The sequence below is a fragment of the Callospermophilus lateralis genome, chromosome 6, assembly GCF_048772815.1.
Source record: "Callospermophilus lateralis isolate mCalLat2 chromosome 6, mCalLat2.hap1, whole genome shotgun sequence".
NCBI classification, from domain to species: domain Eukaryota; kingdom Metazoa; phylum Chordata; class Mammalia; order Rodentia; family Sciuridae; genus Callospermophilus; species Callospermophilus lateralis.
In genome coordinates this window covers 122,796,697-122,808,764 of record NC_135310.1, presented here as the reverse complement: position 1 = coordinate 122,808,764, position 12,068 = coordinate 122,796,697, and the positions used below count along the sequence as shown (strand labels likewise).

Below are 12,068 nucleotides of genomic sequence, written 5' to 3'. Positions count from 1 at the left end.
TCTCATTACATATATGATTGAAATTTTGCTTCATCATGATGTGTTAAAGGAATAAATTAATATTTCATGGAATTTGTCCCAATCATACAAAAAAGAAATTTCTCTAGAATTTTCTCAGAGGGAAAGGAGAGAGCCACAAACTGGCTGTGAATCACTGTCTTAGAGGCCTCAGTCTCCAGGGCTCTCACCCAGATAGGTCTGACTAGCTCTCCCTGCCCCCAGATCACACCTGTCTTAAGGCACTACAGGATGGGGTGGGGTGATTAGAGGCCTAGGGGCTCTGGGGACCTGGGTCTTTAGCAGAGGAAACACTGGAGACTCCACTTCCCTGAGATCAACCTAAAGACCCCTTGACCTTCACTTACCAGTCACTCCCAGAGTAGACACCGGGCCCACACGGCGGCCCTGGTGGAGGCCATACAGGTGCATCTTGTACTTGCGTCCAGGCTCCAGGTCCCCCACAGTGGCCTCTCTCTCCTCTCCTCCAACACGCACCACCTGGGGCCGCCCATCCCTGTCCTTGTATTGGATGGTGAAGGAGTCAAAGTGGCCCTGGGGCACAGTCCAGGAGAGGCTCAGAGAGTCAGGGGAGGAGCCTGTCACTGTCAGCTCCCCAAGGAGTGGCTCTTCAGTGGGCTCTGGGGCCTCTGTGCTGGGTTCTGTGGGGATGGGGGTCTCCTCCACTGCAGCTGAAAAGGTGAAAGAGAGAGGGTGAGGCAGGTTCCCTGGGAAGTGTGCTCAGGTCTTGGGGAGAAGAAGGGAGGAGCCACAGCCACCACTGGGGGTACCGAGGTCAGTTTAGACAAGCCCAAGTTCATCCTTGAGGCTGGGAGGCCCTGCTCAGCTGACAAGCATGCCCAAGCTCAAGATCAGCTGGGTGGAACTGGGGGCAGCTCCCAGCACAGCACAAGTTCCTATGGCCCTTCCCTTTCCAGAAGGAGACAGAGGTCAACCCCAGGGAAGGCATAAAGGGGGCCATAGCCTCAGCCAAGAACAGGTCTGTGGTTGCTGACAAAGCTCTGCCACTGTTCCCTGCTCAGCTGTTACCCAAGAGTGAGAGTCAACATCCCACTGGGTCCCACCCTGAGGCTCCCAGCATCCACTCACTTGTCACCCCAATGACAGTGACGGGCCCTGTGCGCTGGCCACTGTGGAAGCCATACAGGTGCATCTTGTACTTGTGGTCTGGCTCCAGCCCTGAGATGGTGACCTCGTCCTCATGCCCTGGCACCCGCACTACCTTGGGCTGCCCATCCCCATTCTTGTACTGGACCAGGAAGTGGTCAAACTGTCCTTCAGGGACTGTCCAGGAGAGGCTCAGGGAGTCAGGGGTGGCATCTGTCACAGTCAGCTCCCCTAGGCGTGGCCTAAGTGGAGGCTCAGGGGTCATGGTGGGTACTTCTGATGGCTCATTCTCATCCTCCTGAGGCACTGAATATGAAGAGAGAGAAGGCTTGAAAGAGAGGCCATGTTTGCAGGACCTTTACTCTGCTTTGGACCCCCTAGTCATTTGGAAGGGAGCAGAGTGGCAGAGTTCCTCTCACTCACCTGTCAGGGCTTCTATGTGGGCAGAATCCACACGCTGACCATCATGGAAGCCATATAGGGTCACCAGATATCTGTGATTTGATTCCAGACCAGTGAGGGTAATATCACTCTGGTCTCCCCCAGTACTGACCACTTGAGGTTGACCATCTCTATCTTCATACTGGACCTCAAAGGAGTCGAATTCTCCATTGGTCACCATCCAGGAGAGATGCAGGCTGTGAGGAGTGGCCTCCTCCACCATTAGTTCCCCCAGGTGGGGCTCAGCTGTCAGAGGGCTTGGGGTGGGGATATCACCTTCAATTTTTTCCCTAGGGGCTGGTTTAGAGAGATAGGGAGAGATGGGTGACTGGTCTGCCACTGAACAAATCTCTCAAGAGGAGGGTGGGAAAGAAGGAGATAAGGGCAAGAGATCAGCAATGAAAGAGTCAACTTTTCATACATGTAGCTGAATTTCAAAAACTTTATGCAAATGCAAGAATCCAAACCCAAGACAACATGTATTATATGATGCTGTTAAAACAAAATGCAAAAAAGGCAAAACTAAAATGATAGAAAGTAGATCAATGGATGCCAAGGGTTGGGAGTGAGGGCGTTGGCTGCAAAGGGGTACAAGGAAATTTGGGTAGATGCTAATGCTTTATATTTCCCTTGTGGCAATGGTTTCGTGACTTACACATTCACCAAAACTCAATGATACTGTGTAATCAAAGTACCATTGTGATGATTTAATGATGCCTTTAAATACTGAGGCATTCTTTCCCCAAAAGAAGGGAAACAGAAAGCTGAGAGATCTTATGGCTCAGTGAGACCAGGAGAGCCAGGAGGAAAAGAAACACAGGGCATTCTGGTCACCACACACTTACCAGTCATGGCAATGGCAGAAAGGGGACCCACACGCTTGCTGTTGTGCAGCCCATAGAGCAGCAGCTTGTACCTGCGGTCAGGGTCCAGGCCTGAGACACTGACCTCCCTGAGGCTGCCGTCCACAGGCACCACCTGGAGCTTCCCATCCCTGTCTTTGTACTGGACCACAAAGGAGTCAAATTGCCCCTCAGGGACTGTCCATGAGAGGCCCACAGAGTCAGAGGTCACGCCAGTCACTTGCAGTTCCTCCCCTAGTTGGGGTTTTATTCCAGTATGGTCCACAGAACTCGGGCTCACTGAGATGGAGAAATGGAGAAGAAATGGCTAATGTGTTTCTGGAAAGCTGGTGACCTCAAAGGGAAGGATGGAGAGATCTGGAGACAGGGCTTTGTAAAGGACTGGTGCTACAGGTTCATGCAAGGGCACAGGGGAGCTGGATCTGAGACCAAGTGGTTGGGGTCAAATAATGGTAATGGCAGCTATCCAAGTGACTGCCTGCTGCCCCAGGGCCTTAAAGGATCAGGCTCTGCAGGGGATTCCCCTCACCTGTGGTGGCATCAGCAGTGAGGGGGCCAAGGCGCTTCTTGCCTAGGAGGCCATAGAGAAGGAATCTGTACTTGCGGCCGGCGTCCAGAGAGGTGATGGTGGCTGAGCGCTCATGGCCCTCCACGGGCACTACCTGGGGCCCATCCTTGTTCTTGTACTGGACCACAAAAGAGTCAAAGTGGCCCTCGGGGACTGTCCAGGAGAGGTGCAGTGACTCTGGGGTGGTATCTGTCACCCATAGCTCCCCAAGGCGAGGTAGAGCCCCTGGGCTGGCATCACTTCGGGCAGCTAACAGGGAGGAAAAGTTCCTGTGATTATTTTTTTCTGAAATGATTCTTTGACTGTCTCTGGCTATGGCTGGAAAACCCCAGAACTGCCCAAGTAGTCAGTGCTTCCCTTAGAGTATTTCCATCAGCCTCCATCCTTGCCACCATCTCTAACTGGCCTGAGCTTCTCTTTACTAGACCAACGTGGGAAGAGTCTTCTGCCCTGTGTTATTCCTGGAAAGAAATTCCCTAGTTGCCCTCTCCATCTTACCCTTTCTGCTGTCTAGACTCTTCTCATCACTGAGAGACTATTTCCCCAGCAGGGGGCATGTTATCATGGACTTGGTCTCTATTTCCTTTGACCCAGGAGCCCATACTTTGTGATCTGACTGGCCCCTGAAGAAATCCAAGTGGGGCACAGGTTCCCTAATAGGGGCAGACAGCAGTGGGGGAAGAAAAATGTTATGACAGGGGTGGTCCTTGCACGTCTCTGTTCCCTTTCTTATTCTGCACCAGCTGGACTCAGGAGCACTGAGAATCCCATAGGGCCTAGAGGAATGGGGGGTTGTCTGTGCCTGGGGTGTTGCAGGAATTAAAGGGTAAAGTGGGAGAACTGAGATGGGGAAAGCATCTGATGTCTGCCAAAGGAGCCTTTTGGGGGCCTGGGAAGGAGCTGGCCTGCTGCCTTCCTGGACGGCAAAGACGCTGACGGCATTGTTATTGCGAGAGGTTTCTGGCAATAGGAAGCCCCAGGGGCAGAGAAGGGCCTGGACTGAACCCCAAAATAGGGCACATTTGGGTTGGACTCCTCCGGTTCCCAGTTCCCAAGGTTTCAGGAGGACAGAGGAGGAAGAAAATCCTTTATGGGAGGCAGATGAGGGGCCGGATGGGTGAGAGGGGGTGAGAGTTGGAGGGAAAGGGTGAACCTCTCAAGATGTGAGAAACCCACAAGGCCTAGGGAGGCAGGATGGTGACCACTACCCTTCTCCCAGCAGCCCCAGTCTCCCATAGTCCATCTTCCAGGAAGGGGCTTCCCCCATCCAACAGAAGCAGAAATGTTGAAAAGAGAGGAAAGACCAGCAGGAGGTAATCAGACCCAAGAATTGGTACTTGTCTGCTTTGGACTGAGGCAGGCAGTATAAATTTTTAAACCAAATAGAAGCAGGCGGGAAGGCTGAGGCCCAAGGCCTGGCTGCACGGGGACCCTCTCACCTGTTTTTGCCTCCACAGAGACTGGGCTGCGACGTTTCCCATCCTGGATCCCAAAGAGCAGGAACTTGTACTTGCGGGAGGGCTCCAGGCCAGGGATGGTAACCTCCCGTTGGTCTGCAGTCACTGGCACCACCTGGGGTTGCCCATGCCTGTCCTTATACTGGACCATGAAGGAGTCAAATTCGCCTTCAGGAACTGTCCACAAGAGGCCCACGGAGTCAGGGGTCACATCTGTCACTGTCAGCTCCCCCAGGCGTGGCTCCAGGGGGTGGTCAGGGGTTTCAGTGGCCTGGGTGGGTGGGAAGGGATCTAGAATCCAAAAGACACAGAACATGCCTGTTCTATAAAGGGGAGAAATCCTGGGCTCTGCTGGTTCCAAGGGAATCAAGAACTAAAATGGGGAACAGTTATAGTCCCTTCAATGATCAAGATAGGAAGCCAAATATTGTAGAATTAACAATACTTGTGAGTTTGCCATCAAGAGAAAGCTGAGATACTTTCATATCACCTTAGAGCTACTTCAGAAGCTTCAAAATTTTGCTTACATTCATTGCTACTTCTAAGTGCGGTAGTTTACTAAACATGCCACAAAGACTTGCTATTTAATGAACTAATGAAGAAGTCCGGATATTACCAAATCACAAATATGAGTTTTTAAGAAATATTTTGGTAACTGTATATTTATCCCACAAAATCAAAAGAGGTTTGTTTCTAAGACCCTCCACAGCTAATAAAATCCAAGGATGCTCAAGTCCCTTATATAAAATGGTGTAGTATTTACATATAATCTATGAACATCATCTCCAAATATAGTCCAACACACTACTTATGTAGTTGTCCCACTGCACCCAGTCAGGACAAGCGCATTTAAAAAAATACTTAGTGCCGAATGTGATGATATACCCCTGTAATACCAGCGACTGGGAAGTCTGAGATTGGAGGATTCCAAGTTTGAGACCAGCCTTAGTAATTTAGTGAGCCCCTAGGCAACTTAGTGAGACCCTAATTCACAATGAAAAATAAAAGGGTTCATGCCCCTGGGTTCAGTCCCTGGTATAAAAACAACAACAAGCCTTCAGATCCATAGTTGGTTGTGAAACCTGCAGACACAGAAGACATGCTGTATGTCAATATAATTGGTGTCCTTTTTAATCATATACATTCTATTTCCTAGATTTTAAAACAATGCTCAGAGAAGGGATAGGGATTTCACCATGTGCCTTGGCACAAAAATTGTGGCAAACCTATACCCAGGAAGCCATGAGGGGCAGGAGGGTCCAAGGGAGAGGGCAGCCTGTTGAAGGATGAGACTAGTGTGGATCAGCAGGGAATGCAACTCAGGCCAGATGGCTGGGATCTCTGAGAAGATATTCAGGTATGTGTGTCATTTAACCCCAATAAAAACGGGCAGAAGAGGGCCAGGTGCGGCAGGATTCCTGTAATGCCAGCTACTTGGGAAGCTAAAGCAGAAGGGTCCCAACTTGGAGCTCAGCCTCAGCAACTTAGCAAGACTCTGTCTCAAAAAATAAAAAGAGCTGGACTGGGGATGTAGCTCAGTGGTAGAGCATTTGCTTAGCATGTGTGAGGCCCTGGGTTCTATCCTTAGTACCATACACATTAAAATAAGAAAAGAAAGGAAAAAAAATGGGGGAAGAGGGGGGAGGTGGCAGCTGCATCCAAGTCACAGGGTTGTAAAAGAAATGGGGAGGAAACAGCTGTGGACAATCAGAGAGGGTGGAAGAGAGAGAGAGACTGGACTTAGGCCAAATGGAAGGATGACATCATTCTGGCTTGGTGAGGGCTGGAGATGGGGAAGGCACTGAAGGGTGAGAAAGTTCTAGCTCCAGGGAGAGGCTAAGGGGTCGGAGAACAGACTAAGATGTCTGGGAGGCTGGAAAGGGACCTGCAGAGTCACTGAGGCACAGCCTGAGGGGCCTAACTCCTCAGTGAGGGATGGTGGCCAGGAGAAGGGTCTTAGGGGGCAGCTCTGGATAATAGGAATGAGAACTGCCTCACTTCCACTTACTCACCCATCACAGCTACCACAGAGATAGGGGGGCCATGTGTTCCTTGCCATGTAACCCACAGTAGTTCATCTTGTATTTTCCTGTAGGCTCTAGGTTGGGGATGGTGACCTTAAGCTGGTCTGCAGCCACAAGGACCTTCTGGGGTTGCCCATCCCTGTCCTTGTATTGAACCATAAAGGAGTAAAACTGGCCTTCAGGGACAGTCCAGGAGAGGAATTGGGGGCCACATCTGTCACCGTTAATTCCCCCAAGGCATGGTTCCAGGGGGGTTTGGTAGTTGGAGGGGTTGCTTCTTCTGGTTATGGGGCTGGGACAGAGTTGGCAGGGGACTGTTAGGAAAGGATCTTTCTGTTGCTTTTGTGCACCCATGGGGTAGTTTTGATGTAAAACTGCATTGATTAGCAACATCTCTCTGGCCAACTATCCTTCACTAAGTCCCTGCCAGATGTCTGAGATTGTGCTTGCTGGGGGAGGGGGATCAATTGTCATCAAGATTGGAAAAATGGCTAAAATCCCATCAGTAGGTCAGTGACAAAATTTATATCCTGTCAGATACTTCCTCTATCCCCCAGAGTCATGTCTATTCAACATCTTCCTTGGATACATCGTTGGTCTCAATGCAACAAGTCAAAACCAAGTTCCTGAGCTTCCTCTGACACCTGTGCCCTCTGCAGCCTTCCCACCTCAGTCAAACAACAACCTTGTTCTTCTAGCTGCTGTGGTCAAAATCTATGGTGTCATCCCCATGTTCTTTCTTACCTCCCACATTGTCTCAAGAGTAAGTCCTGTTTTCACTTTCTTAAGGATCTGGCTCCTCCTTACCTCCACCACCATCATCATCATCATGGGCTCTTACTGGGTCATCACGACAGTCTCCCCATCACCTCTTTCTTTCAGCCCTAACCACCTTTGATCTGCTGGATCTACAGCCAGAGGGGTCCTGTTACCATATTAGAGAACATCTCACAGTGGTTTCCTGCTTACTTAAAGTAAAAGCCAACTTCTTAAAATGGCTCCCAACTACCTATGTGTTCATGTCTCATGTAGTCCCCTATTGCCTGCCTTCCCCTGACTCTATCCAAATCATGCTGAGCTCCCTGCTGGTTCAGACATTTGGGGCCTCTTGCCACCTGCCAGTCTCTGCATTTGCTTTTCCCTCTGTCTGGGACACATTTTCCCAAAGATCAATGTGGCGTTCTCTCCCCTCCTTCAGGTCCTTCCTTAGATACTGTGTAGCAAGGTCCTTACCACCTTTACCTACTGGCTTTGCTTTCCCCCACAGATTTTGTTCCCATCACAAATGGCACCGCTGACATGATTTGTCCAAGTGGTTTCCTGTTCTCCTCTTCTAGACTGTGAGCTCCACAGGCAGCAGTTTTGCATTGTTCACCCTGCTGTGTCCCAGTGCCCAGCACACAGAGGGTCCCCCAGCAAATGCTTGTTAAATACATGAGTGGTGTGCTGGTCTGGGATAGAAAGACTGAGTTCAGGACCTGCCTATCCCCAGTGCTCCAGAGAAAGCCGAGTCTGGCAGAGAGGTATTTCATTAGTGACCAAACTGGAAGGTGGTGCCAAGAGGCAAACTGGTGGAGAGAGTGGCTGGCTGGGTGGAACTCCCAAGAGCCTGTTTCTCTGACTTCCATGGGAGGATAAGACTATACTCCAGACAAGTGAAATCTGCTTAAAATGGACCAGGAACCAGGCCTCAGGCAGACAAACGTGAGTGTGGGTGAGAAGAGCAGGAACAGAGATAGCTGAAGGGGGTGAGGGGACCAGAGCAATCAGCATATATTAAACATCTTCCTTATACAGTTACCAGGCCTGGCATTTTCTTTCGTTTCACTTGCCTTTTGACCTTATTGGTTCCTGTAAAATCCGTTTCCTGTTTGTTTCTGCCTTCTCTGTACTTCTTTCCATCAGGGAAGAAATTGACCCTTATCATCAAGCCTGATTGTTAATAATTCGGCTTAACTGGAAAAGGTGACATTATAACTATTCATGTATATGACAGTCTCCACGCTGCATCAAGGATAGTCTTTTGCCAAATCAGAAGTGTTTCTAACTAGCTCCATGCAGTGCTTCTCCTGGCAACGGTACAGCACGTGCTGTGTGCCAGGCACAGCCCTCAGCCTACTCAGCAGGCTCCAGCTGCTTCAGCTCCTTGCTGCCCTGATGGTAAACATTCTGTCCCATTCTCTTTCTAAAGGGCCACTTCTATTTTATTCAAACATGTGAAGTACATGTTTTAAAATATCTAGCATCTGCTGGGCGCCATGGCGCATACCTGTAATCCCAGCAGCTTTAGGAGGCTGAAGCAGGAGGATCACAAGTTCACAGCCAGTCTCAGCAACTTAAGAGAGGTTTTAAGCAACTTGGTGAAACCCCATCTCCTAGGTTCAATACCCAATTCCAGAAAAGAAAAAAAATTCTAGCATTAGAACACGGACATACAATGATCTTTCTATAGAAGGATCTGAGAAAAAGTCAAATGAGCTGAGAAATCAGCACCTCTCACACTTACAACAAGGTGGACCATGTTTCTCCATCTTGAAGATGAGGAAGCTGAGGTTCCAGGAGAGGAGGTAAATTTCATAAGATCAAGCTAAGAATGGGAAAGCCAAGAATGGAAATGGGTTTATCAGATTTCAAAACTCAATCTTCCTCTATTGCACTACTTTAGTCACTACCTGAAAGGGCTCACCCTTACCCCAAAGACCAAGGACAAGGCCACACAAAGCCTAGTGTGGCTACCTGGGACAGAAGGACAGGCCAACAGTCACCCCAGGAGAGACCTTGGCAGCAGGCTCTGGGCAAGGCCCAACTCTCTATTTCACTACATCAGGTGATGAGGAGGGTAATTGAGGTGGTTCTTCCTCTTCAGAGGCAAAGAAAAGAATTTGGGAGTAGAAGGCTCTGGAAACTAAATAATCCAAGTAATTATGAAGTTGAGCTTTGTGCAAGTACAGAAACCATGTTCTAGAAACCTATTTGTTTCTCTGCCTTTTAAGTTTTTAATATTTTCTCTTATAGCAAAAGCTGTTTTTAAAACATTTGTGACATCCTTTACTGTGACCAAGCTGGGCAGGTCAGCAGAAGGGTCCCAGAGGCATCCTCAGCCTTGTTGGATGAGGCTCTGCAGACAAAGTGCCCAGGATAGGTCCTTATGCTGGCCAATGTAGCCCCATAATTGGCCTGAGACAAGGGGTGGGAGAAATATTCTTTTTTGCTGTAAAGTCACTTGCTGGATGATCATTAAAGAGTTTTGAGGGCTGGGGTCGTGGCTCAGTGGTAGAGCGCTCACTTTGCATATGTGAGGCACTGGGTTTGATTCTCAGCACCACATATAAATTATTTAATTAAAGGTCCATCGATAACTAAAAACATATTTCAAAAAAAAGAAAATTTTGAGTGGCGCTGATGAATAGCCCACTGTCTGACACACATTCTTACCAATTAAGTAGCTGACCCAGCCATGGGGACAAAGCAGATCCCAGAGGAGGGATAATTATGACCATAGCAAGAAACCCAACACCATGTTTACGTTCTGCCAGGCCCATTCTTTATTTTTGGCACTGAAGATTGAACCTGGAAATGTTTAACCACTGAGCCATATCCCCAGCCCTTCTTATTTTTAATTTGAGACAGGGTCTCGATAAATTGCTTAGGGCCTCGTTAAGTTGCTGAAGTTGGCTTTAGACTTTGTGATCCTCCTGCCTCAGCCTCCTGAGCCTCTGGGATCACAGACATGCACCACCACACCCAGTCCCATTCTTTTTTTTTTTTTTTTAATACCTTTATTTTGTTGATTTATTTTTATGTGGTGCTGAGGATTGAACCCAGGGCCTCACACGTGCCAGGTGAGCGCTCTACTGCTGAGCTATAACCCCAGCCCCGCCCCTCTATTCTTAATACTTGATATTTGTTAACTCATTTAATCCTCACAATATTTCCATGAAGTAGGTATCATTTGCTTTTTAAGACAAAGAAACAAAGGAAACAAAACTGGTAGAGAGTCACAAAAACTGGTTGTAGCCCCAGTAGATGTAGCCCCAATTCCCACCATGACCTGCTCTTACTAGGTCTTCCCAAGAGGCAGAAACTCGTGGCCTCACTGGAATGAGAGCAACTGGCTACAGAAAGTCAGGATCAGCTGTGAGAGGGAACTGAGTCAGACCCTTCCTCACTTACCAGTCACGCCCAGAGTAGACACAGGGCCCACACGGTGGCCCTGGTGGAGCCCATATAGGTGCATCTTGTACTTGCGTCCAGGCTTCAGGTCCTCCACAGTGACCTCTCTCTCCTCTCCTCCAACACGCACCACCTGGGGCTGCCCATCCCTGTCTTTATACTGGATGGTGAAGGAGTCAAAATGGCCCTGGGGCACAGTCCAGGAGAGGCTCAGGGAGTCAGGGGAGGTTCCTGTCACCATCAGCTCCCCCAGCAGTGGTTCCTCGGTGGGCTCTGGGGCCTCCGTGCTGGGTTCTGTGGGGCTGGAGGTCTCCACCTCTACAGAGCTGGGGGTTTCTTCCACTGCAGCTGAGAAGGAGAGAGGCAGGGTGAGGCAGGCTCTCTAAGAGATGTGCCCAGGTCTTGAGGAAGGAGTGAGAAGCTATGGTCCCCACTGGCGGATCTGAGGTCAGTTCAGACAAGCCCATCCTTGGGGCTCCAAGGTCTTGCTCTGCTGACAACTGACAAGCATGCCCAAGCTCCTGGTCACCTGTAGGGAACTGGGGAAGCCCCCAGCATAGCACAGGTCCCTTTGGTGCCTCCCTTCCCAGAAGGAGACAGAGGTCAACCCCAGGGGAGGCACACAGGGGACCACAGTTTCAGCTACAAGCAGACCTGTGTGGTTACTCAACTAAGCCCCTGCCACCATGTCCTGTTCAATTATCACCAAAGAGTTAGAGGGTCAACTTCCCACCAGATCACTCACTTGTCACCCCAGTGGCAGACATGGGGCCCACACGTTGGCCACTGTGGAAGCCATACAGGTGCATCTTGTACTTGTGATCTGGCTCCAGCCCTGAGATGGTGACCTCGTCTTCATACCCTGGCACCCGCACTACCTTGGACTGTCCATCCCCATTCTTGTACTGGACCAGAAAGTGGTCAAACTGTCCTTCGGGCACTGTCCAGGAGAGGCTCAGGGAGTCAGGGGTGGAGTCTGTCACAGTCAGCTCCCCAAGGCGTGGCTGCTCAGGTGTTTCCAGGACTTCCATGCTGGGTTTTGTAGGGCTGGGGATCTCATCTACAACCTCCCGTGGGGCTGAGAAAAGAGATAGGGGCACACAGGCATTAAGGGTGACTTGGTTTGCCATCAATGGGAACAATGCAGTACATCCAGCCTACAGATATGCTCCTCTAGCCAAGGTGCATAGGGGCTTGTGTAGCCATTGGTATTAGCCACCCAGGTACTCATGGATGAAGAAGGATCAGCCTGTCTGCTGGTGGGAGTGTGCTGGTGGTTCAGAAAGAAGCTGATTGAAAAAAACAGGACCCCTCTGAGGATCCTTCCAGATCCTATCCCTGACAGTACTGACCTCAGAAAACAGAGGGATGGGGAGGATTTTTACCACCTTGTCCACTCACAGGGTGCTTTGGCAGC

General features: G+C 49.8%; 1 protein-coding gene across 3 annotated transcripts in view; it reads right to left on the bottom strand.

Annotated features, from left to right (window-relative positions):
* Tnxb (tenascin XB) overlaps positions 1 to 12,068 on the bottom strand; it is a 57,053-nt gene that overhangs the window by 22,372 nt on the left and 22,613 nt on the right. For all 3 annotated transcript variants that reach the window (XM_076858899.1, XM_076858900.1, XM_076858901.1), the window contains 8 exons: positions 11,397 to 11,729; positions 10,652 to 10,999; positions 4,437 to 4,745; positions 2,959 to 3,246; positions 2,412 to 2,708; positions 1,549 to 1,863; positions 1,108 to 1,431; positions 366 to 689 (listed from right to left, as the gene is read on the bottom strand). In XM_076858899.1, coding sequence (XP_076715014.1) covers positions 366 to 689; positions 1,108 to 1,431; positions 1,549 to 1,863; positions 2,412 to 2,708; positions 2,959 to 3,246; positions 4,437 to 4,745; positions 10,652 to 10,999; positions 11,397 to 11,729 — 2,538 coding nt within the window. The remainder of the gene's footprint in view (positions 1 to 365; positions 690 to 1,107; positions 1,432 to 1,548; positions 1,864 to 2,411; positions 2,709 to 2,958; positions 3,247 to 4,436; positions 4,746 to 10,651; positions 11,000 to 11,396; positions 11,730 to 12,068) is intronic.